This window comes from Enoplosus armatus, chromosome 15 (genome assembly GCF_043641665.1).
Source record: "Enoplosus armatus isolate fEnoArm2 chromosome 15, fEnoArm2.hap1, whole genome shotgun sequence".
Classification (NCBI taxonomy): Eukaryota; Metazoa; Chordata; class Actinopteri; order Centrarchiformes; family Enoplosidae; genus Enoplosus; species Enoplosus armatus.
In genome coordinates, this window is record NC_092194.1 from 16,007,754 (window position 1) to 16,034,653 (window position 26,900).

The 26,900-nt window shown below is 41.6% G+C and overlaps 2 protein-coding genes across 2 annotated transcripts in view; both read left to right on the plus strand.

Annotated features, from left to right (window-relative positions):
* The first annotated feature begins 498 nt into the window (after positions 1-498).
* pld1a (phospholipase D1a) lies at positions 499-19,312 on the plus strand. Its single transcript, XM_070919762.1, has 25 exons — positions 499-689; positions 1,423-1,592; positions 1,838-1,980; positions 3,560-3,671; positions 3,935-4,000; positions 4,883-4,941; positions 5,208-5,300; positions 6,135-6,287; positions 7,139-7,288; positions 8,099-8,182; positions 10,345-10,426; positions 11,136-11,246; positions 11,738-11,923; positions 12,511-12,724; positions 13,048-13,176; positions 13,513-13,631; positions 14,132-14,245; positions 15,206-15,316; positions 15,606-15,694; positions 16,386-16,499; positions 16,681-16,730; positions 16,847-16,981; positions 17,541-17,694; positions 17,897-18,014; positions 18,548-19,312. The coding sequence occupies exons 1-25, from the start codon at positions 509-511 to the stop codon at positions 18,770-18,772; spliced, it is 3,162 nt and encodes a 1,053-aa protein (XP_070775863.1). The 5' UTR covers positions 499-508; the 3' UTR covers positions 18,773-19,312.
* Positions 19,313-23,104: 3,792 nt separating this feature from the next.
* Positions 23,105-26,900, plus strand: part of LOC139297262 (TRAF2 and NCK-interacting protein kinase-like) — a 56,652-nt gene continuing 52,856 nt past the window's right edge. The window contains exon 1 of the mRNA XM_070919849.1: positions 23,105-23,394. Coding sequence (XP_070775950.1) covers positions 23,338-23,394 — 57 coding nt within the window. The 5' untranslated portion in view covers positions 23,105-23,337. The remainder of the gene's footprint in view (positions 23,395-26,900) is intronic.

Here is a 26,900-nt window from a genome sequence, read left to right on the forward strand (position 1 = left end):
TGAATTGCTGCGCCCAGGTCTGATGTGGTATTGGCGAGAACAAAACAGACGTCTGTTTACCAGCTCATTTCTGTCACCTGATGAGTTGACCTTCAGCACTGAACTGCTCAGTTGTGCATACCTACATCATAGTGCTGCTGTGTCTATAGTGGTGGCCACATGTGACCTTGAAACCTGTTACAGCTGTGTCTGCAGTAGGTGTGTCTGTTTTTAAGTTTGTTAAAGAGACTGCATACATGTGGTCCTTCTGGGACCCGGGACTCAGGGTCTTGTGTAAACAGTCATGATCAGCATATGACCACTGGAAGTCAGATGTCACTCACTCGCTGTGGGAGTGTATGTACACTCAGGAAACTGTCATATAGCTTACAACATGGACAAGGACATGCAAACACACACACTCTCAAGTTTCCATTCATTCCATAGCATATGATGTGTTTTTTAATTTGGAAATGATAATCTCTCCTCTCCTCAAGGCTGGCCCTGCTCAAGGGGCTAACTGCTGAGCATGCTGGGTAAGGCTCCGCCGACGACCAGTAGCCTCAATCTGGTGAGCTCTGAAGTTTGTGACACCACAGCGACCCCGGACGCAACCGACAGTATCAAGATGGCCGACCTTGTGGAGAGCCTGGATACCAGAGAGCTGGACATGGGGGAGGGAGAGGAGACCGACTATGAGGGAAGCATAGGTGTGTGTGTGTGTGTGTTTGCATATTTTCTGTCTGATTCAAGTGGTTCTCCCAAGAACAAGATCATGCCTAAAAGAAAAGAACATATAACAATAAACAAAACAAATAACCATGAGTTATACTGTAGGTGCAATCATTTCAAACACAATAAATCTGAAGAATACTTTTGCAAACTATTCAAAAGCCAATTAAAACTGAACAAAGCAGTCATTCCAGTGATACAGTAAACAGTTCAGTTAGTAAGACTGTGCAAAATCCTCAAGAGATTAAACTTCCAGGAAACATATCAGACTATGAACCAGATTCATCGTTCATAAACTAGATTTATATGGCCATATAAGCCCAAAGCAATAGGTTTGTGACTGTCATCTTAGGGTTGTACGCAGGGTCTCTGGGAAATGTAGGAAAATCGAGGGGTAGTAGACCAGCAAAAAAACAGACAACAAAAAACACAAAAGGAAATACTTCAGCTGGTGAGCCTTCAAACTGCTATCTAACAGTGAGTGAGTATGAGGGTGGATGTTTCCTTTACATAATTTAGATCTCACAAACTCTACCGGAGAATAAACAGACACATTTGACCTGAGCACCACAACCTAGCAAAGCACAAAACAACTCCAACAAAGGCCGACTTTTCCGTGATGCAGCCTACTCGCTCCGCAGCAGCCTGAACAACTCCCACATGCACAAACAGAGAAACCACACTAACCACCCGCCTCTCTCTTCCTCCAAGGGGACTCTCGTATCGCATTTTCAGCGGTGTATGCCACAGTGGGCTTTAAGGAGGCCATTGCTAAGGTCTACCTCCCCACTGTGCCCATCACTGCCCGGATCCTGGAGGTGGAGAGATTCACCACCGCACAGGACCGCTTCAACCTGTCGCACCACAGGAGTGTCAACAAGGTACTGCAATATTTCTGGCAATATTTTGCAATTTTCCTTGTACTCCTTACCTTCTGTTTTTTATTTTAGAAATTATAGGGAACTTTTTGCTTATAAAATAACCATTTCTAAAGCAACAAAACTTTTTCTTGCCCTAATGTTTTCCCTAATATATATTAAGCTCACCATCTCTGTCTCAAACGTGCACACTCACTGCTACCCTTCCCCCACTGTGTTGTTTGTGTTGTGTGTGTGTGTGTGTGTAGTCTCTCCCAGCAGTGTTTAGGATTGAATTGAAGCACGGCGAGTTTACCTGGGTGGTTAAGAGGAAGGAGAAACATTTCATGGAGCTGCACAGAGAGCTGAGGACGTATAAGACCTTTATGAGGATACCGCTGCCTTCACGCAGGTTGGTGCCTACACACACACACACACACACACACACACACACACACACACACAGATTTATACACCCACACAGACCTGCACATGTACAAACACTAACAGACACAAGTTTAAATGTTTACACAAATGCACATGCACACTTGTTTTTGTCACATTGCATTCTTTCCCTGGAGACTTACCCCCAGCCGCAACCTAAAACCCTATAATTGAATGGCTTACCTTGTAAACAGATCATGTCCCCTCAGGGTGACTAATACAGGAGTACACACACGCACACACACATAGGTGCATAGACACACTGAGTATGATTAACATATTAACACTTATTCGCTGTCTTGCCAAGAGTTGGATGAGAAGATATACTGCTCTTGCATCCATATGCTGAATATGAAGCTAGAACAAAGGCTCAAAGTTATGAAACTCTGCCGACACGTCTAATTAACACATTATATCTCTCTTGTGTTTGTGAGGAGCTACGTATTGGAATTATTTCTAGGTGACCAGCTGCCACGCACATGCCGCGTTATTACCAGCACAGTTTGTTTGCATCTGATTTCATTTTGCCCCCAAATATTTAAAGAAAAACAAAAGTACTTAATTCAGGCTATTTAAATGATGGCTACAAGACCAACAACAGGATTAACCATCTCGGAATAATACGTTGATACTCACAAGTTGAAATAATGGGAGGTTTTCCTGTTATGCCAATTCTGCCGGCATTGCATGAATCCAGCAACAGTTGCCAGGCAACCAGGATGACCAGGATGTCACTGCGCTCAGAAATGGTTCCAGCACTTAATTCCCCCTAAAACCACAACATGTTAATTTTACTTTTCTTTTTGTGTATGGATTAAACCAACAAGACACAACATGTTGATTAATAAAATGTAGATGTGGAAAACTGGCAAAGCCTGACTGTTTCTCCCTGCTTCTGGTCTTTATGCTAAGCTAAGCTAATCACCTCCTGGCTCTAGCTTCATATAAATTGTCTAGACATAAAAAACGTGGTGTCATCATCATAAAATCATCTAAATCTTGGCAAGCACATGTCCTCAAATGTCAAACTCTATCTTTCGGTATATTAATCTGTTACTTTAATAATTTATTAACATTTTCTTAATGTTCTCCACAGTACAGTTGTACTTTCCCTCCCTTTCTCACTCTCTTTCTCTCTCTGGCAATGTAGGCGACACACTTCACACTTCACACACCACAAAACAAAGGAATGTTGCCCTTGGATTTTAATAGGATTTACTGTACTCCCTACTCCCTCTCTCTCTGTCCCTGTCTGTGTTATTGTGCCTCTAAAAAGTCTCCTTGTTTTCAGTTAAATAAATGTCCATTTTGACACTCTGCATTCCTGGTTGATAGAGTGAGTCAACCTGCAACCGGACAATTTATTCAGGCTTTTAAATGTGCCTGTCTAAACACCCGATGGCAGGAAGGTACATAGGAAATTATGTGTTTTCATTTCAGAGCAGTGGCTGAAACTGGGGTTTTAAGCTTTGGGCGGTAGTTCAACAACAGGACCAGCCTTTGCCTAAAGGTTTGAGCTTTGTCCGTTTTTCCCCTCTCTGTCTCAGCCACACAGTGAGGAGAAGGACAGTGAGGAAGAGCGAGGTGAGGGAGATGCCCTCCCTGCCGAGGGGAGGGGGAGACGAGCTGGTGCGAGATGAGCAGGTCTCCAGCAGGAGGGTATGTCGCAGCACTGCCTGCAGCCTTTTTTGTCTGTTGTCCTGGTTGGGAAATTCAGTCTTGTCATAATTCTTAACTTTATGGCAAGGAGCTCTCCTGGCACTCGCTCGTTGCCATGGCACTTAACTCCTTGCCAGCTCATGTATCCTCTGAAACCCTCTCTTGACTGTGTGTGTATATGTGTGCATGTTAGTGTTTATTTGCCTGGGTTTTGTCATTAAAATACTCACAGTGGCCAAAATATAGTGTATGTGTTTTTACAGAGGCAATTAGAAGACTATTTGAACAAGCTGCTGAGGATGGCCATGTACCGCAAATATCACCATACTGTGAGTAATCCTACTAAGCAACATATAACATAAACTCATAATGACTGCCTGCCAATCCATAATACTTATTGTCTGTGTATCATAAACGTCTCTAGATATGAGACATGTCAGCTAATGTAGTTATCTGAGATGCACTGTAAAAGTAAATATAATTAACTGTTGTTTTTTCAGCATTTTACTAAGCTCTACCCTTATGTTGGAACAGTGTTGACGCTCGTTAATGTGTTTACCCATAGCACGGTGTCTGCTTTATGTTGACACACTTGAGGGATTTAAGCAAATTATTGCTGCTCATTTAAACTACTCTCATGAGAAACAAGACAATGTTTCTTTTTTCTGGAAATGACAAATACAGACCTGTGCTCATTTACTGTATTTTCTATTTAATGTGACAATACATTTACAGGATTTTATATATATATATATATATATATATATATATATATATATATATATATATATATATTACCTTTGCCTATTTTTAACTTTTATTATCAGAGCCATCTTCTATTTGGGCCATTAACATATGTACTCTTTAGTATACTAAACTTTACCTTTACCCTTACTTACTTTACCTTTATGGTGGAATGAGAAAACAGACCAATACTATTTTAGCCCTGACATTGTGCCTGTTGTGTGCTGACATATTAATACTGTGCGTCATTCTGATGCATAACAAGTTAATATATGAGATGACAACACATGATGAGATAAGTTACGATAAGCTGCATTGCCTCCAGCTGGAAGGCATGTGTATGGATGTAACAGCTGCCTGCTCACAGTCACATGTCGATCTGTACAGTATGTATCAAGTGTTTCCACTCTGTCTATACAAGACTCAGTGTGTGAAGCCTCTTTTTGTCTTTTCCTGTCTATTCTCAGATGGAGTTCATTGACATCAGCCAGCTGTCTTTCATTCATGACTTGGGGCCCAAAGGACTGTAAGCATTTTCTCTTCTTTAAATCCCTTTTTCTTCCCATCTGTAAAAACAGTTCTGACTGTCTTGTGTCAGGTGGATGAGCGCTAAACAGTTCACAGCAGACCAGTGAAGCACTTCAGGATGAAAATCCCATGTCAGAGTTGTTCTGAGATACTTTATTTAAGTGTGCTCATTTACAAACTTCCAGTCTTCCAGTTTACTTTTAAACTCTCTTTACATCCTATAGCACAAAATATATTTAACACATTTTTCTTTTACTCTTCCAGGGAAGGGATGATCTATAAGCGCTCAGGTGGACATCGTATCCCTGGCATGAACTGCTGTGGTCACAGCCAGGCCTGCTACCGCTGGTCCAAACGGTGTGTGATTACCTCTGTCCTTGTGTGTTGCACTCTCCGTCTCTCTCTACCTTTGTCCTGCTCTTTCAGTCTTTTTCTTTTTGAGTCTCTTTTATTCTCCCTCCCACTGTTTTAGTTTCCGGTTGCACATACTGTATCCCGATTTTCACGACTGTTTTTTCCTCTTATGATTAAGAAACCAGTTTGAATTTATTTTGCAATAATTTCATGGTAGAAATTGATTAAATACAATGACAATAAAAGATTGATTAAAAAGAGGGATTAGCATTTTTTTTTTAACTTTTTAACTGGCAAACTTGTCTAAAATGTAGGTGTGATGGATGCTGTGTTCAAAAGAAGAAATTCAGACTCAAATCTATCTGGCAGGAAGCTGTCTGAATGTGGGTGTTAAAACACAGTGACCACTCATCTCATATTTAAAAACATAATAATGATAACATCTTAATAAGTGGTAGTTTTGGCTATCATCTTTTTTCATTTTTTTTGTAGTTTGCTAACAAAACCTGAGTAGCATCTTCAAACCAGTTGCATTGGCACACGCTTTCCTCTCTCTTCATCTGTTTGTCTGTTTCTTTCCCGGCCTCTTTATCAGCCAAATTATTATGTGAGCAGTTTTTATTATTATTTTCCAAAGACAACACAAAAAAAATCCCACACGTTTGAAACGCTCGGCCCGTCCACCTACATCTCCATGTTGATTTTCTTCCTACATCCCGGGTCCAGAAATGGTCCACAGCAATCAACAGAGATCCAGAGAACTTTACACGAATCATAATTCCTGATGATGATGATAATGAGGATGATGGTGATGAGGACTGTGTGTGTGTTGTGTAGCTGGCTGGTGGTGAAGGACTCATGCTTGCTGTACATGAAGCCAGACTCAGGGGCCATCTCCTTCGTCCTGCTGGTGGATAAAGAGTTCAGCATCAAGATGGACTCTAAAGACACAGAGACCAAACACGGAGTCCGAGTTGACAGCCTCTCCAGGTTATATTTCTGTGTGTGTGTGTTTAAATGTGCGTGTACGGTTAAACGTTGGAATATTGAAGCAGATCACACCTATTTTGAGTGAAGGCTCACAGTGAATTCTGAGGCAAAACCAGTAAATTCCCCCTAGACTCTCTAATACTGTTTGTTTTTCATCTTAAAAATGTATTTAAAAGAGTAATAATTTCCCTTCAACTGGCCCCATTCAGTTCCTCAAACAATGATTTCCTACAGTAAAAGAAATCGACTTTCAAGAGACTTCCTACACCCCCCAGACAACAGGAGTAAACCTGTTGCATCCATTTGTGGGTTGTTTGTGTAGGTGGAGAGCACTAGAGCAATAGTAGGGATGGAGAATGTTTCTCCCTTCACTAAAGATGTATTGTATTTCATTCAGGTTTGCTGATTCTACAATGTTGAAAACCAGATGTTCAGCATTTATAGTTAATTTTAGATGGCTAAAATATTTTTGCTGTCCAAGTTGTACTGAAAATCTCAACCAGTGTTCCAAAAAATGAATAAAAGATCACCAGTCGGCTCAAAAACCACTGCTTCATTGCTTAAAGCTGTTGTTAACAGTCTGCTGTTTCAGGGTGGATTGTTTTCTTTAGCTCATTTTCATTCCAATACTCTTAATCCAGAGCTTGTTTTGTTTTTAGGAATGATTACCAAGCTCTGTTATCTGTTAAAAGGAAAACACAATGAACAGCAGTGTGTCAAGCTAAAGGCAGAGTTGCCTCATTTTTTGGCACCAATGTGTTTTGGGCCATAGCCAATAAAATGTGTGTGTGTATGTGTGAGCACAGTCATGTGTGTTTACATTGTGTCTGTTTGTTTGTGTGTCACTGCAGGACACTGGTGTTTAAGTGCAGCAGCTACAGACACGCTCGCTGGTGGGGTCAAAGCATCGAGAGCTTCGTGAGGAATCATGGGAAGGCTTTCCTCCGAGATCACCGCTTCGGATCATTTGCACAGGAACAGGAAAACGTCCCGGCCAAATGGTAACTTCACTGGGAGAGAGAGCACAGGAGTGGAGCTGTTACTGATGTTGGTGTGTCTGCAGAAAGACTTACTGCAAAAAAGAACAAAGTAGACAGAGCAGGCTTTTCAACTCAAAAGTAACTAAAATTAAAAATACATTCAGACAATTTAAGAAAAATCATGTTTTTTCATGTTCTCTACAAGACAGCTGCACATTGGAGAGTAAATTAAATACAACTCAAAATACACACATTTTCAGCATTTCTTTTTTTTCTCTGCCTTCCTCTGTTAGCCTTCCACTGGTAACTATGGAAATATATGAGGGTACTGAGCAGTCAACTCTCTCTTTGCCATCTTTCAGGTCTTTTTTTTGCATCCTCTCCCCCTCATCTGGCAGATTCTGTGATATTGAATCATTTGTGTGATAATGTCATTACGATGTCTTTGTACTCAGCACGGAGCCTGAGGGAACAACATGCTGCGGTCTTGTGAGCTAATGGAAAAAGAAAATGTTTAAAGAACAGTTATGTTATGATGACACAGCTATGGGTGTTGCCTGAAGCTGGCAACATTAAGAAAGTTGGGGAAGTGTACAGACAAATGCACTTACAGTGCCCTCATTATGTCTCTATCACCTTTTTTATTTTGGTTTTGTGGCCGGCTGTGACAAAACAGACAGCTCCAAAAAGGCAGAAGTAGTTTAGTGTAATTTACTTTACATGGTTTAAAGTGAAACACTGCATATGCTTGTTTACGTCAATACAAGCACGCGTGACAACGATGTCTGTTTTCACAAGTCAGTCAGAGCAACTGTAATTTTTCTTTTGCAGGTATGTGAATGGAAAGACTTACATGGAGGATGTGGCTGATGCTTTGGAGGAGGCTAAAGAGGAAATCTTTATCACTGACTGGTGGTGAGTTTCAGTGCGTCTTTTGTGTAAACATGCACGATGTCAAAGATTTTAGCTGAGGTGTGTCTGCTGTCAGCACTTACATGTGAGAACCCAGAAATAAACAGTTCACTGGGATATATTTTGTCCTGCTTTAACACTGCAACATCCAGTGCAGCCTCAACTTTCAGCAAACCCGACAGAATAATCATTCTCGAAAATCAAACCAACTGGAAAAAAAACCTTATGTTAGCTGTGCAGTATTGGTTACCACAGTGATCTGCCCTGCTTAAAAGTGAGCCAGCTTTGTGACACCGGAGAGCATGAGTTAAAGGTGTCGTGTGGAGTCTCCTTGTAAACAAACACAAGTTGTGTTTACATTCAGTATTACTCACCAAAACACATTTTGTATATCCTTGAGGTCTAACAAACATGTCGAGTGCATTTCCTACCTCATAATACATTTACAAGCCGATATTTGGTCCTGCATTGTTTACATCCATGTTTACTTGGTAGTGCTCTTCTTCTTTGGCTTTCTGGGTGCATTGCTGCGTATCTTGGAGCATTACCGCCTGCTGCCTGTCAGTGGAGTAGTGTAAAACCTTTGGCTGAACTGTTTATCGCATCGTGTGCATGCATGTAAACAGAAACCCCCACAGGGAATACAGTGGCCTATTTTGGACAAGCTGAAGGTATGTTTTTTGGTAGATTATTTTGGTAAGAGTATGGTGAGGTTGCTGCGTCCCAGTGCCCTAGTGGTCTTCGCAGGTAAATTCTTGCCTGGAACTTTTATTGCATGTCAATCCTCCTTGCTCCCTCTCTGCTTTTGAAACTAACCTTAAAATAGCAGGGTAAGGTTGTGAGATATGTCATATTGCAGAATCATGTGTACATGCACATATCAAGTGTTTACCGCATCAGAATCCTCCATCACACATCTATCTGTTTGTGTACTTTGCACCTGCAATAGTCTGTGACTCTTTCTCAATTGGTTTTGAATTTAAAAAGTTCCAAAGATAGTAATGAGAGAGTAATGCAGTACTGGATTTATGAAGTATGTAGTTTGATGCTGTCAAAATAGTATCATGCACCAGCTGAACATAATATAGAATAGCTGTAATGGCTTATTTCAGTAGTTTGGTAAACACACAGGCCATCATCAGAATGAGCTGACAACTTGACACTCTGATACTCAGTTAGTGCAGTGCATGCTGTTACACATTACATTATGTATTACCCACAAGTCCTGGCTCTCTGGCAGGCAATACAATAGTACTGGCTCTAATTACAGTCTCATCCATATCGTACAGTGTCTGTCTACACTTCTGCCGCACCCTCTTTGTCTCTTTCTGTCAGGAGCCATGTGAACTGATTATGTGACCTGTTAGATAGCCCGAAAGTATGGTTGAGTGCACTTTGTATATTTGCTTGCGTGTCTGTTTGTCTTTCTATATGTGCGTCATTTTCAGGCATGTAATGCAAGTATATAATGAACTTTAGGGTCTATTGTGTTAAAATGAAGAAACTCTACATTTTTCTTTTCAAAACAAAGAAAAACCTTATTTGTCTCATGTAAACACTTGTTGTCGGTTGACAGTCACACCTGTACTCTATAGTTTATTATACCCTGTGGGTACAGTCACCTGTACAGTATTGCAAGGATGCAAATCAAATCTAAATCTAAATAAACGGCTTTGCACAGTAGAGAGACTTTTTCTTGCCTGTATTTAAGTTAAATCTTATCACTGTTCTACCTTTCAGATCTTTAATAGTGTTCTGTGTGGAATTTTCTAATGCGAAATAAACACTGCATTTGGCTCGACACAGTAGACACAGTAATAATATTCTTGATAGTGTGATTTCAAATATAATAGTTTATGGTCCCTCTGAGCCAAATGTTTGGCATGGCTGAAACCCCTGCTTTCCAAGGCAGTAATCACTGAGCTTATAGTCTTAACCAATGAGGTGTCAGCCTGTGTAATGTGAGCCAATGGCATTGTAGATATGTACGCTCAGAATGCCAATGGGAGTGACTCATGAGACTATATCATTGTCATGTCTGTCGTATGTACCGAACAGTTTCTTAAGTAATGATGATGTATTCTTTTTTTTGTTTTGTGATTCTGTTAACACCTGAATGCCTAAAAGAAATCCGTCTGTCCTGGTGTCTGTTTCTGTCTCTTCAGGCTGAGTCCTGAGATCTTCTTGAAGAGACCTGTAGTGGAGGGCAACAGGTGGAGGCTAGACTGCACCCTAAAACGCAAAGCAGTAAGCGGGAATTAGATTGCCAACATTATGAGAGAGAAATGACCCACAGGCACACAAGGATTTCACCATTTCTTTCCTCTCAGTAAAATGCAGTTCATACAATTTTACATTCATTTTTCAATTTACAATTGTTAACATCAAAGTTAACATTTTTAGGCATCCAAGATAAAGTAATTTTTCCACTTCTTCCGTGTGGTTTAGGTTAAGGATTCTTAAACAACTTTCTGAAACTGTGAGCGTGCCCACAGAAAATAATTTACTCACATCTGTAGGCTGAAATAAATCTTTATTATCTAAATTCTGGCATTTCAATCTGATTAAGTGGCATAGCAATAGGGTCTTTTAGGTTGGAAAAACAGTATTTAACACCTTACCCTAATTTTCCTATCCTACATCACTGTCTGCCCTCCTGCTTTTACATTTACATTAATCTTGAAACATGCTTTGTAAGGGTGGTTTCTTCAGTACTTTGACATAAATAAATGTCAAGTATAACTTTTAAGTAATATCATCATTAAAAGTATTTAGTTTGTTTCCACATTAAACAAATGATATATTATTATAAGAATATATTATTTGTACTTAAAGACATTCACATACATATATACTACTGACATATACGTGAATTAAAAGTAAACAAAAACCTGTGCAGAATGAAATGGAGATAAATGTGTTCCTAATATTGTTTTTCCTTTCTGTCTCTCTACAGCAACAGGGAGTGCGCATCTTCGTGATGTTGTATAAGGAGGTGGAGCTCGCCCTGGGCATCAACTCGGGCTACAGCAAGAGGACCCTCATGCACCTTCACCCCAACATCAAGGTAACTGAAGGATTATGGGTGGTGGAAAGGATACAGTATGGTTGTTTTAAATTCATATATTATAATGGCTTCCATTGGTCAGGGTTGTCCATGGTTCTGGCATACTATGGGTCTGCCCTATGGGTAGGATGCTAGCCTGGACGACGTGATATGGAGGTACACGTCAGTGATAAATCCAAATGAAGGGCAGGACCATCACAGTTTTGCACTGGCGACATCACAGGAGCTACCAGAACAAAGTTGTTGAAAACAATGAACTGCCTTAGGGACTCCGGCTCTAGATTTTATCTTAGGGTTTACTCCCGAAGCCTTACCGATAAATGGGTATAGCCACGAGGCAGTGGAGGTTTGAATTTAGTTATTTTATTCAGTATATGTATAGTACATGATGGCACATATGCTTTTGCAATTCCCACATTTTATAGGGTCTATGTGCTGTATGTACTGTAACTGTGAATCCATGTGGGCTATATTTCATGTTTGTTGCTCAGGTGATGCGTCACCCAGACCACGTCTCCTCATCCGTCTATCTGTGGGCGCATCACGAGAAGATTGTTGTCATTGACCAATCAGTGGCCTTCGTTGGCGGGATCGACCTGGCATACGGTCGCTGGGACGACAGAGAGCACCGGCTGACAGATGTCGGCAGTGTCACGCGCTCTGTGGCCCTGGAGCAGGTCAGACACACAAATACACATAAACACACACAACTAATTAAAATGTCTTGTCCACCGTTTGGAGTTATTGGCAATAAATTTGGTGCTAACCTCCTGACAAACAGTTGAAATATGAGAGGAGAGGAAATGGAGAAAACGATTTAACTCACACAGTTGCACTCACACGGTGCCAGCTATTGAATAGGCCTCTTCATTTTAATGACACACATGCAGTACAACCGCACACATTCTCATACACATCTACACAAACAGATGATTCGCTATTGACCTTCCAGTCAATACATTTATTTACTTAGTAGAATATTTACTATAGTAGTAGTAAGATTTGTCTCTGTCAGCAAGGCCTCTGGACGTGATGACAGTTGCTTTGTTGGTTCTTCAGTATGTTAGTATAGTTTCATGGCCCCCAAGAGGATGATTTTGCTGATCACTTGACCACAGTCTAAGGCCTCCAAAATTACCATGAAATTCAACAACTCTCTAGAACAGTTTCAACAAAGTTTCAATATCCTCTGCATTAGTTTTAGCTAGGTATATGGAATAAACTAGCAACTGTGTGGTCATCCCCGCTGTTTTTATGCTCCCAGGCGGGCTCCACCAACACTCCGTCCAGTAAGGGCGTGTCCTCTGTTGACGCCGTCTCCAACAGCAATGGACGAGGGACGCCGCCCAGTGATCCGGTGGACTTGCCCAAGCTGAAGGGAATTGGACGCAATAGGAAGGCTCGCTTCAGTCTGTACAGACACTTGCACAAACACACTCTGCAGCATGCGGACAGTGTCAGCAGTGTCGACAGCGCAGGTGTGTTTATATGAGAAGAAAGCGACAGAGTGTGTGAGAATGAGAGTGAACATGTTGAGACATGAATTGGGTGAATTAGGAGGCACATTGTAAAGAACTTTGCTAATAAAATGCCATATACATGCCCTGTAAATGCAGTCCATGTGTGTGTGTGTGTGTGTGTGTGTGTATGTGTGTATGTGTGTGTGTGTGTGTGTGTGTGTGTGTGTGTGTGTGTGTGTATGTGTGTGTGTGTGTGTGTGTGTGTGTCTGTGTGTGTGTGTGTGTGTGTGTGTGTATGCGTGTGTGTGTGTGTGTGTGTGTGTGTGTGTGTGTGTGTGTAGGGAGTGGTTCAGTGCGAAGCCTAAAGACAGGTGTTGGAGAGTTACAGGGCAACACGCGCTTCTGGCACGGAAAAGACTACTGCAACTTTGTGTACAAGGACTGGATCCAGTTGGAGAAACCTTTTGATGGTACACACACACACACACACACACACACTCACGCACACTATTTCCCCTAAAGCTAGGTCTAAATTTCTTTTTAAGCCCTACTTAATATTAATCTTAGTCTCATGATTTTTCCTGTTATACCAGTTTGATGGAAACAAATAATCATCTGGAAAACTAACATTGAGTGGAACCGAATACCATAAAACACTTATTTGTTCCACTTTTGACCGCGCTGTCCTCCTTCCTCCCATCTTCTCTCCTTCTGCCTGTCCCTTTGCTTTTTTATTCTGTCCTACTGTATCCTCTCGCTGTCTCTCTCTTTTCCTGTCTTCAATGTGCTGCTTCCACTCTGTGCAGACTTCATCGACAGGTACACAACTCCCAGAATGCCTTGGCATGACATTGCCTCGGTGGTTCATGGCAGAGGGGCCCGGGATGTGGCCAGACACTTCATTCAGCGCTGGAACTTCACTAAGGTACTGTACACACACACACACACACACGCACACACACACACACACACTCACTACTGTGTAAATTAACAAATACACACAGGGATGTAGAGCAGAATTAAAACTTAAAGCTTAACTTGTTTAACCAGGATGTCATGAGCTGAAGCTTATTTGTTGGCATTTAACCACCTTTTTAGACTGATAGCTTATCACTTTGACTACTTGATTTTACTATTTCCTATGCATGTATCATAGTTGTAATCACAGCAAGTAGTAGCAAACTAATGTAAAATATAAGAGAGGAAAATCACGATTTGTTGACTTAAAAAAATAAAACAGGACAATAAACACTAACCTGGCGACATCTTAGGAAATGTCTGGCTGGAACAGTGGAAAAAAACACCTTAATCCTCACGCTCATGCTTTCCATGGCATCAGCTTTTTCCTCCCGTTCTTTTCCATTCCTCCTCTGACTCTATATTTACACTCTCTCTGCCCAAATTCTCCGACTGTCTCTCCTATAGATCATGAAGCCAAAGTATCGCTCTCTGTCTTATCCATTCCTGCTGCCCAAGTCTCACTCCACTGCCAATGAGCTCAAATACCAAGTCCCCGACTCCGTCAATGCCAAAGTGCAGGTAAGAGAACTGAACACACCAAGTACCATTTTTACCAAACTGCACTCATAAGGCAACACATTTTGAGGAAACTGTTGTTTTTCCATTCTTTATAATTATACAGAACGAGAAAGTGGGGCAAAGACCAAACCATTCACTAAACCTAAAAAGAACCACTGGTAGAAAATTATAGACATACACACACAGTATAAACTCCCACTTTCCTGCAATGTTTTCCACATCCCGGTCTGCAAGCACTTCTGGAAGAAGATAAAAGAGTGAGCTTGAGTTGAAAAGACTCTCCATGGGCCAAAAAGTTATATAACTACAAAGGTTTGCACTTGCGATTGACACTCAAGGGTTTTTTAGCCGAAAGGAAACTGACCTTTGCGTGAAATGCTTGACTAAAATAAGAAGTGCATGAAGATCCCATCCCATCACAACTCCAACCCCATGTTTTGTTTTTTAAGACAAAGTGTTCTTTTGTTTTCTTTGTGTCGTTCAATAAACCTTATAATAAACTGCGTGTGTCTTTTTCAACTGACACGTCTGTGAACACGATGTGCAACTTCTCCATGTACTTTAACTACCACTAATAATACGCACCAATTCTGAAAGTATGTCTTACAACATTTGGGGTATTTTTTGAAATTACACAGCCTTTGTGTTTGCAGTTAATGCTCTAATACAGTTACAGTTTATAAGGTGGGAAAACATAAGTGTGTATACTGATGTTTGGTGTTTCCTTATAATGACCACTGACAATTATATTCATACATATTATAGTTATTATACACATGCAGTCATACTTGGCTGGAACTGTTGTCGACCCCTTCCTTATATGCTTAGCTCTTATTTATGTATACTTTATTGAACAAGACTAGTCGCACAAATTCATATGGCTACAACTGCCATGAAGTAGGTGCAAGATGCAGCCCTTTTTAGAATTACTGCTATAATAATCCTGTCTGTGTGTACAAGGTGTTGCGGTCTTCTGCAGATTGGTCAGCGGGCATAAAGTACCACGAGGAGTCCATCCATAATGCCTACATCCAGGTCATCGCTAAGAGCAAACACTACATCTACATAGAGGTAAACCAGAGTGAGGCCAGGAGAGGAAAATAAAAGAGAAACACTGCAATATGAAATTGTTATGAGAGCTGAGCTGAATTATTCAGAGGTTTGTTTAATGTCGGTAAGGAAATAGCTCCACTGAGTTTCACTTTGATGTCAGTCATTTTTGTACTTGGTGACTCATTGTGGAGTGAAACGCTTCTCTCCTCTGTAACATTAAGTTGCACGTGGAGAAACAAAGCGTCATAACCATTTTAATTGTCTTTTGTCTGTGTTTGTGTCCATCCTTTCTCTCCTCTCCTATCAGAACCAGTTCTTCATCAGTTGTGCTGACAACAGGACGGTCTACAACAAGATCGGAGACGCCATCATCGAAAGGATCATCAGAGCACACAAGTACTTCCTTTTCCTTTTTCCTTTTACTCCTTTCCTGCTTGACTCTCATCACTACAGTTATTACGTTTAGTCGTAGTTCTGTTACTATTAAAGCTGTTATTGCTATTATTAATCTCAGCTATTATTACAGCTGTAACTACTATTATCAGTCATATTTCCATTATTATTATAATTATAGCTGCTATGGCTACTGCTAGTGCTGCCATACATCTCTGCCTGTCTGTCTGTCTGTGTCTCTACGTCTATCTCTCTCTCTGTCTCTCTCTCTCTGTCTCCCTCTCTCTCTCTCTCTCTCCAACTCAACCGGTCAAAGCAAATGAGTCTGGTTCTGCTCGAGGTTTCTGCCTCTTAAAAGGAAGTTTTTCCTTGCCACTGTCACCAAAGTGCTTGCTCATGATGGGAACTGTTGGGTCTCTGTAATAACATTATAAAGAGTCGGTCTAGACCTGCTCTATTTGTAAAGTGTCATGAGATGACTTTTGTTGTGATTTGGCGCTATATAAATAAAATTGAATTGAATTGAATTAAAATTTTTATTTAAACCACTTGTTTGTTTAAGTAGTACTTGTGATTGTAGGAGGGAGGTTTTATGTAATGCATTATGTATACAAGATCTTCTCACCTCTTCTGCTTCTGCTTGACACCGGTAGTCTGTGTCTTTTATATATCTTTGATGTGTGTTTGCTCACAGGGAGGGTAAGAAGTACCGTGTTTACGTGGTCACCCCTCTGCTTCCTGGCTTTGAGGGAGACATCACCACAGGAGGAGGGAACGCCATTCAGGCCGTCATGCACTTCAACTACAGGTGAACACACTGATGAAGTCGAGAGTTTGATATTGAAAGAGGAAGAGCGAAGGGAAATGAGAAAGCAGATGTGAAAGTGTCATGGGAATTCTATTGTATTTTATTTTCCTTTCAAGTTGATTCAAATCTAGGATGTACGATATTTCTATTTTTGATGAGTTTTAATCCCCTGCGTCCTCAGAACCATGATCAGAGGAGAATACTCCATCATCTCCCAGCTGAAAAAGGAGAGTAAGTACAAGAATAAACTATAACGTTAAATGTTGTGACACCTAATATTAAGGTAATAGTTGGAAAAATGTTAATATTCTCCTCCTAATTTCATCCTTGTGTTTTCCCTCTCCCAGTGGACGACCACTGGATGAACTACATCTCCTTCGCTGGTCTGCGGACTCACGCTGAGCTGGAGGGACGCCTGGTCACGGAGCTCATCTACGTCCACAGCAAGATGCTCATCGCCGACGACAACACTGTCATCATCGGTTAGTCTCTCGTCTGCTTCCATCACCTTCTGTCTCTCTCTTTTTTTCTCATGTTGTTTTCACCAACTACTATTTGAGGCAACTAGCCTCTCTGCCTTGACACCATCAAAATGTGATACATCTAAAAATCTGGATTTATTTCTCTTTCTGTCACCATGTGTGCAGCTAACAAGTGTGCATGAAAGTACTGTTTAAGGAAGCTGTAACATAGCTCTGCTGTGCCCTCTGCTGGCTAATAATGTGCAGCTCACAGTACAACAGTACAACAGCAATCAACAAATCAAGAACAATCACTGTAACTTTTCTCTCTGAATTTGTATTAATTTGTATTTATATGGACTAATATTAATGAGTTAAGTCAAATAAAGGCTTATGATCTGTTTTTTATGACTATATGCGTCATTTCGTCAGTGGCAACCAATTAGATCTGTGAAAGAGCTTAGGCTATAAAACCATAAAGTGATTGTCACTCATAGCATGATTAAGAGGTAATGACACCAGCAATTCGGATGAATGCGGAGATTCAGTTTCCATCCTTTGTTCTGTGTGTTTGTTTCAGGTTCTGCTAACATCAACGACCGGAGCATGCTGGGTAAACGCGACAGCGAGGTGGCGGTGATTGTCGAGGACTCTGAAAAGGTTCCTGCGGTGATGGACGGACAGGAGTATGAAGCTGGACCCTACGCACTTCAGCTCCGCCTCGAATGCTTCAGGTGTGTGTGTGTAAGAAGCACATTATAATCTAGTGGAAACATTATGCAACTGTTAAAGGTTTTGTTTGAATCTAATTGTTTTAATCGGCTGATGTTTTGTTTCATCTGACAGAAACATTTACAGTCAAATGATAATACAAAGGTTTTATTCTAAGTTTTGTTTAAATGTGCTGTATTTCTCTTTCTCCCTCTCTCTGAACAGGACTATACTTGGAGGCCACACTGACACCAGCATTGACCTGTCTGACCCCATCAGCGATCGCTTCTACAAGGAGGTGTGGATGACCACAGCTGGCCGCAACGCCACCATTTATGAGAAGGTATGCATTGATATGATGGTTTTTGGGGAAATTCTGTGTCAAGTCAGTCAGTCAGTCATTTGAGAGAGCAAACTTTAGGATTCAGGCATAAGGTTGAGTGGTGATCTCTCTTTATTCTGGTCTATATAAGCACGCTAGCAGTCCCCGTGGCTATCATGCTCATGACACGATGAAAGAACAATTTGGATCAATGATTTTGGGACATCCCAGACAGACTATTGTCAGACTTAGAGGCTCAACTTTCATCAGTTCATCATCAGCCACAGCTGTACTTACTTTAGCTCAAAGTTTGAGCTCAGTCTAAGAACACCAAAGTAATTGGGATTTGTCCTCAGGGAACCTTGAATATGTGTCCCAAATCGTGGAAGTCCATCCAATAGTTTATGAGATATTTCACTATTAACCATGACGGCCTGGCAAACTGACTACTGCAGCATTGCTGTCCCAAGAAACATCTGGTGGCTGACAACTAGTGCTTCAGTCAAAGACGGCTGTATGTTAGCAGTACATGTGTGTGTGTGTATTTGCTGCAGGTATTTCGTTGCCTTCCTTCGTCCCTGGTGAGGAACATGTCCGAGCTGGAGCAGTACCAATCCAAACCAGGTTTGGCCCAGACTGACCTGACCCGGGCTCAGGAGGAGCTGCGCAAAATCCGAGGCTTCCTGGTCCAGTTTCCTCTGGACTTCCTGTCGGAGCAGAACCTCATGCCCTCTGTTGGAACGAAGGAGGCCATGGTCCCAACTGAGATCTGGACATAAAGGACGTGCCACCACTTACACATCTGAATTGAACTGTTTCTTGAGCATCTTGAGTGCAGTATCTGGATTGTGGTTTCTCGTCAAATGTGTAATATTGGATTTGCCAGAGATGGCCTTTAATCCAGAGATGAGAGGCAGTTTCATGAGTCTCCTCTGGGTTGATGTGACTTCTGGGCATTGACAAATCTCTCAGACCTGTTTCTGCTGAAAAACACTAAACAGTAGTTACAACTTATTAGGGTAAGCACTAAGTTTTGGGATGTAGGAAGAACAAAAACACATCGCACTTGTGGACAACATTCATGACTATATTGTGACTGCATTCAAGCTGTGGAGATGAAAAACAGGCACATGAACTTTGGGTTTTGGGAATCAAACTTAACTCCTGGGAACTTAGACCTTTGGACTGTTGGAAAAGCTCACAAGACAGCAAAGATTTCTAAGGGACCAGCGTGAGGCGGTAGTAAAATCTTTGACAATGACGCTAACAAATGTTCGACTTGAGTCATTTAACTCGAGTTAAAATGATCAGAAAACACACAGAGATGGTGATGCATGTGATTTACTGAGTTTGTGATGTATGCTCGTAAGGTTCATTAGTGCTATGTACGCTGTTTATGAGCTCACAGGTGAGTCGTCGAGCTGCTTTAGACAAGTTTAAAAGTTAATGCAGCTGCGTCTTGAGCATCTTTTCTGTAAAACAAATGCAGTACACGCACATGAGACAATTTTACTGATTCAGCAGTGGTGCATGATTTACTAACTGTGCTCAAATCTTGTTAACATGATTGCTATAATGCATGTACCAATCACATCTTTGAAAAAAACCCTCAGACACATTAAATGTCCTGTCAAATGTGTTTTGTGACAGATAATTATCAGAGGTCTGAACTTTACTGTTGAAATCAAAGTGAACTGTGTTGAGCTGACCCAGTTACAAAAGCTAATTGAACTAAGGGTGAGTAAGACATTATTATGGCCGAGGGTGCGTGATCAAAGGCTACAGTGTGAAATGGTTGTGCCAGCGGCCAACATCAGAGGGTGGATGAGACAATCGGCCCACAAATTCAAAGGAGTCATTTCCTCTTTGCTCAACAGATGGTGCTAGCTCCTTAAAAATGCAGTTTGTGTACAGTTGTTCAGCGGTCCAAGATGGGTCTGTCAGTTCTCCCAGCTATTTCTCTCGGTGTTCTATTAAATGCAGAAATACAGACTTTAAAACAATGTAAACAATGAAAATATAGGCAATATTTTCCATATAGCATGCGACTGATGCCAGAGGCAAGGCCTTCATATGAAGATACAGTTTGAAATTGCTTGTTACGTTTCCAGTTTCCTGGCAGTTCCAGTCGTTTTCTTGATGGAGCTTTTTACTCAGAGGGAAAATAGAATTCTCTCTCAAAGCTTTTATTTTTTATGTAATGTAACACAGCCTGTATCTGTCAAGAGGAAATTAAGCTTTTCTAGGGATTCTTATAGTACTTGACTTGAAGCAGTTGGCGTAATTTGTATATGGGAATGTGTGGGCTTGTTGTTACCTGATTTATTTTCACTTCTAATAATTGTCATGGCATCGCGTTTGAAAACCAACCTCCTCAAAATGTGAAGTTAAAGAACCACTCCCTTTAGAATCCATACGTGTTCAGTCATTTGTCAGATATTTTGTGAGATCCTCGGTTGCCAAGAGCCTTTAATTGTGTTTTGGTGTTTATGTCACGCACCCAACATGTTATCAACTGGCATTTATGGAACTGGAGCAGATGATAATTGCATTTTGTGGGAACTGAAAATGAAGTATTGACTTTTTAAATGGGACCAGAAAGTTGACGAATGTTAATTGAAGTGATAAACATTAAAACTCTTTTGCGTTTTACTTTTGACAATATTGTCTGTATTGTTTACCCTTTGCTGTATTTGTCATTGCATTATTTATGGAATATGAACCATTTAACATTCTTGAAACATTTTTTTTTTTAATGTGCGGCATGGTGGTATGGATGGTTTTGGATTTGTCAACTAAAGCTCTTTGTCTTTATCATAACCATCATGCAGCACTCTTGTCTGTCAACTATCTGAACCCCTTGGCCTCAATTTAGCTGGTCTTGCTTCCACTCTGTTTATGTACAATATCATCTTTGTACAGCTGAAAGTATTCTTAATTTCTGTCTGTTCATTTAATAAAATATAACTCAGAATTTAAATGGCTAACAAATAAAATTATCTTTTGATTTTTTTTTTATATCCCATGGAAATAATGTCAGAAGTGACGTACATTAGTGTCATAGTGATGTGTGATTGGAGCTCCAGTTTGAGGCTGTTACAAGCCAGACAAAAACGTTTTCTGTCCAAATGTTAACAATAATTCTTTGGTTTGTTGCACAACAATGATGTTTCGACACATCAGCAAAATCAAGACTTTTATATTCCATTTTAAGTATCTCAGTGTTGTTAATAATTTAAGCTATATTTCAGATATAATGACACATTAACATTTGTTTTTGATTTGTAAAAATTAGCAAGGAGATGTTACTTTCAGCTGCCATCTTTGTTTAGTTTGAGAAACATCCGTAAATTGAGAACAACTTTATAAAAATGTCTTTATGAAGTTTTCTTAAGAAAATATTTTCATTCTAATTGATGGAAGGTGTGTTATCAAAGACTGGCTTCTTTTTATTTTCAGGAAAACAAGTGTTGCAATGCAAAAGTCAAATACAAAAGCTATGATAAAAGGCACAATTACATCAGCAGTTTAAATGGGAATAGGAAAGACGGCACTGGGGCAGTGTATGTGATAGTATGATATACCCTCTGGTTTTATAAACCAAGGATTAAAGTGTAAAAGTACTGTAATGTATTTTGCTGCTGAGATTGAGACTGTCAGTGCCAATTCTTATGAAAAAGAAAAGGAAGTTTGCTGCAGGTGATTTCACTTTTTCCCAGGGACATTGTCCAACACATAACTGAGAACTGGAAAGTCAAAAAAGAAATTCTGTGTAAAATAAAAAAGCCCACACCTGAGATCTGCCCTGATTGACTAATACCTGTTTGTGTTCACGCATGAGGAAGTCTGTGAGAAAATCTGTCAGTTGACGTGCCTTTGGGAAGCCATGTCTCGCCTGTTGATAATGACTGTGAACTTACAGTATTACAAAACATACTTTTAAGTATGTGTGCCTTTTTGTGTATTATACAAGTGTAGAAAATACATTCACAGGCGCAAGGGATAATGGGTCCCGAAACCCCTTCTACTTATCATTGGCAGAGTAATGATATTTTTAATGATTGCTTCGACTCTTATCAACTGTCATTTCCGCTACAATAATCAGGATAGGAACATTATCTTGTACAGAATAATGTTTAATCTGGCAGGTGGGGAGTGCTTTAAGGACATGCCATTAATTTTACATGTGAAGTTCAGTTTAGCCTTCATAAAGAGTACTCTTCAGACCGTGAGACCAGTTGTATAATGTCTTGTGTGGCTCTGAAGGGAGCTTTCCAAAGTCTGAAAATCTTGGCTTGAACTTGTAACTTTTGATTATTTAACTGGAGGCCTGCATTACAAACTGGGGGTGTGCCATTCTTTTTTTTATCTGTCTCTTATGAGTCACCCAACTTTATGGAAGTGCAATGCCAAATTGCTGAAGTGCCCACTGAGACAAAATGTAATGCCGTTACCCAGGATGGAGGACCTGGCTAATATAATAGTCCTGTAACATCTGATAAACCAGCATTCATTTTGACTGTGTCATTGAGGTGTTGCTTCAGTTGAAATGCTATTTTTGCTCTCATTGTTTGTGTAATTGCTGTACTGGATTGCATGATAATGTAAGGTGTTCAAAAGATGGGGAAGTTTTTTCAGAATAAAATGTATTACATACAGTAATCGTTTTTTTTTTATTGTTTGTATTTGTTTTTGTTTCCTTTTTCAGAAAAAAACAACCATAATAAAAAAGATAGATGATTTTCTCAAAAAAATCAATAAAACAAATACCCTAAACACATCCCTTAAACGTCCCCATGTCTTTGAATATCATACAGGGCGACTTCATACACGTTTAGAAAAAACGCTGCTGATCTTTCGTCTTAGTATTTTATGAGAGTCCTTGGAAAGAAAACAAGTTTGGGAGTCCCTACTGCCTCACTAAACCCCGCCCAGGACCAGGCGTGGTTTGCTGAGGCGGCAGGCATTGCGCTCCCCTCCCTCCCTCTCTACATTCACTGGCTGTCACAGCAGCGGCTCCACGACAAGCAGTAATCCACTTTCCGCGGCGCTTCACCTTCCTCGGTACCGTCTACATCCCGCAGTCATGGACCTGGAGGTGCAGATGTACCCGGTGCTCTTGCTTCCCATCCTCCCCGAGTGTGCGCTCTAGCTGTGCGCTCCCGGCCCGAGGCACGTCCCGCTGCTGACCATAAGGAGACTGTTAGTATTTTGTCGGACGCTGAGACATCACCGTGCAGGAGAGAGAGGGGACAGCAGAGACTGAGCAGCAGAGAGGACCACACAGTCGTGACAGCAGAGGCCGTTTCAGGATAACCGAGAGCGGCTTTTTGTGTCCTCCATCATGGCGAGTGACTCTCCAGCTCGGAGTCTGGACGAAATCGACCTGTCCGCTTTGAGGGTAAGATGGTGTGACATTTGGCGTTTTTCAAAATACTGCTTCATCTGAGAGAAACTGGTGTGTGTGTGTGTGTGTGTGTGTGTGTGTGTGTGTGTGTGTGTGCGTGTCGTGTGTGCGCGCGCTTCTCCTCCTCTTGCACCTGACAGCGCTCCCTGAATAGCAACCGACAGGAGAGCCGAGGAGGCTGCGAGAGGCGGATGTGTGGGAGACGGGCAGCCAGGCCGCCACAATGTGTCAAATTATAGATCAAATTATATATAGACATTAACTCACGTGACAGCTGCCTCGCGCATCTGAAGCCTTATTTTCATCCAAGTTAGTAAGAGGAAGGCTGATGGTGTGTGTGATGCTGAGTTCTGCTGACCTGGATAAGGTCTTTTTTCACTGGGCCAGTCTATTATAGGCCCATCAGCCTTGATTCAGACAGCAGTGGAATTTAACCTATTTCTCCCACACACTGCTGATTCTCTTGGCCTGTGTGTTTAGAGAGCGAGACAGAAACTGTTCCTTCCTTTCAGGCCCAAATTGTTATTTCTCCAGAATTCTTACCTCTTAATGGTCGAACTACTTTTCCCCTCTTGTTGTTTTTGCAGTTATTTACTCTCTGTGTGTTGGTGTGTGCGCCAGCCTACCTGTAGTCACTGTGGCCCACTCTCCATCAAAGCTGAAGCTTTGCATGCTGCAATAGCCAGTTCTTTTGTTCATCCGGTGTGTGCTGCAAACCACAACACACTCACACACAGACAGACAGACATACACACAAACAGCCTCCTGCGCTTGTGTTAATGCGTGGATACCCATGTTTTCGCCTGACTGGGCATGGTGTGCGTGTTATTCTGAGTCTGTGTGTGTGTATTTCTAATGTGTGGGTGTCTGCCGGGCTGATAGTCAGCTGTAAGGGATGCTGCACATGAGAAAAGGGCTTCAGCTTAAGACCTGTTTGCTCTGAGAAAGGAAACCATATCACACACACAATGCAGTTGCTGTCTGCCTGTATTTACCTGTTTCCCTGTCTGCTTGATTGTGCCCTCATGTCCATTTTTATACCCTTTATTGTCTGTCTTTGCCTGTCTCTTTCTCTCTGTTCATGTCTTTGTGCTTGTCTCTGTATTTCTGCTTCAGTCACAACTGCTCATCCTGTTCCTCCTTTTTATTTCCTTCAATTTTATCGCCCGTTCCTTTTTCCAGCATGTTGTTTGTCTGACTGACTGAATGCACCTCCCTGTCTATCTGCCAGCCGCTCTGTCTCTTAGCATTATCTCTCTCTGCCCACCTCCCTGCCCTGCCTGCATAAAGAGTAATGTTCGCAGGGGAGGTGAATGAAAGTGTCGACAACAAAACACTGCTTTTGAGGTTCACGCCTACATATGTGGCGTGTTTTTTCGCCAGTGGGGAGAGCAGAATTGGAGGTAGAATGGAAAAGAGGACATGAAAGAAGAAGGGGAGGAGAGGGAGAATGGGACAGACAGAGGGGAGATGAGGAAGAGGAGGGAAGTGTTTGTGCATTGGGAGTCAGCCCATGCATGTCCTGTTCTTTCAGAGGCGTGATGTCAAGCGCATGTCTCTCACTGTGACTCAGATGCAGCTACAAGGGCACATGCACACATTCCAATGCTCACATTTGTTTTTTACAATGCATGGTGATGTATTTGAAGGTACTATGTGAATTTATGTGAGCGCTCTCATCAATAGTGTTCGTTTGACACCTCTTTTATTCATGTGTTTATTCACGTTTCTATGTGCACACTCATAGCTTATATGAAGAGAAAGATCCTGAAGGTTTCTTTGGCTAGGGAAGTAAGTATTTCTCAAATATGACATCTCAAAGAACCTTATGGTTTGTTAGACTTTCTTAAACCCCTGAGACCTACTGATGGGTCAGTCATTTCACACTTTTGCCGTGCAGTTAAGCTTTGTGTAAACCCAAACATTATTAAGGCATTGTTTTTTTAAGATCCCGAAGATATTTCCATTTGATGAAATTGTGCAGCTTCAATCAAGAGTTGGAACAAGCCAAAGCAAAAAAGAACAGGTGATTGTTCCAACTAAAGCTAGAAAGCTAAAGCTAGGAAACAGGTAAATGGGGTAAAGCATTCTTTGGCAGTGCGTACAGCTCTTCTAAAGAAGTGTCATTGTTCTCTCCCTCCTTTGCAAACGTGTATGTCAAATTCTAAGAAACTAAAATCGCAAGATAAATCTGTGTTACCAAAGAAGTCTAATCCTTCAACACGTCCGCACATAACCTATAATCTAGTTACAGCATCACACTCTTTGTCTCTTCATATCTTTCCACAGAAGTGTGTGTGTGTGTGTGTACCTTTCCACCTTTCCACTTCTGTGTACCTTTCCACAGAAGTGGACACACACACACACACACACACACACACACACACTCACACACACACTATCTCAGATGAGTGTACAGTCAACCACTGGACTGGCTAGACAGGAAGTAGGTCAGCTGGCTCTGGCGAGGTGGTGGTGGGGTGATTATAATACTGACATGGGTGGTGGTGATGGGGGGTTGTGTTTTGTATGTGTGTGTGTGTGTGTATAGGGCGTATAGGGGGGTTCAGGGGGCAGAGCTTGCTCTTGCACTCTTAGGCGCACCGACCATCGCACACACACACACACACACACACACACACACACTGATACAAAGAGACAGACAGAACCGAGTGGGAAGTAGAATGGAGAGAGAGAAGTGGCTTTTCATGTTTGCTGCCTCTGCACTTTTCCCTTTTTCTCTCTGTCTTTCTCTTTCACTCCCTTTTCTCATGCCTCGTCTGCTCTCTGCGACATTTGCTGGTGTCGCAACATCAACCCTGGCAGCACCTGTGTAGATGCCGCATGTTTCACTCGAGTGGGAAAGGCCAGTGTTAGAGGCAGACAGAGAGATGTCGCCGCTGTTTCCTGGCTAGGGGTGACTCACAGTGATTCCAAAAGACCAGATGAGGTCGGAAACGCTGCGGTTTGTCATACAGACAGTGGTTTTTATGTAAAGTGATACACACACGTGCCAGACACGCAGGTCAGAGGCATCAGAGGCACGGGTTCATCCAGTCAGCTGACGAGAGCAACAGATGGTAAACCAGCAGGAAGTATAGCCACAGCCACACACACACACACACACACACACACACACACACTGCCAATACACAAATGTGCTGTGCAGGGCCTCAGGTGTGAGATCTGAGATGAAAGAGAGAGCAGGTGAGGATGAAGGGACAGCGACACGGTCAAAGAAAGACGCAGAGGGGGAGAGCCGGATGGACGGATTCGGGGAGAGAAACAGGGCGTGTGAAGATGAATGCAGCTCAGAGCAACTTAGAGGGACAATGTGAGACAGAGGGAGCAGAGAGAGGAGAAGAAAGCCACGGAGGCTGGGCTTGGGCTAAAAGGTGGAGATGTGACCAGTGACTAAAGTAGTCCAAAGCAAAGACCCCTCTCCAGATCTTCTCCCTCCCTCCCTCCCTCTCCATCCCTGTTGCCCAGTAAGGCCACAT

Excerpts from the sequence above, each read along its gene's own strand:
- pld1a (XM_070919762.1), top strand. The coding sequence starts at position 509 with ATGCTGGGTAAGGCTCCGCCGACGACCAGTAGCCTCAATCTGGTGAGC. Across the intron at positions 3,672-3,934 it reads AGCAGGTCTCCAGCAGGAGG|AGGCAATTAGAAGACTATTT; the intron begins GTATGTCGCAGC and ends GTGTTTTTACAG. Across the intron at positions 15,695-16,385 it reads AGGATCATCAGAGCACACAA|GGAGGGTAAGAAGTACCGTG; the intron begins GTACTTCCTTTT and ends GTTTGCTCACAG.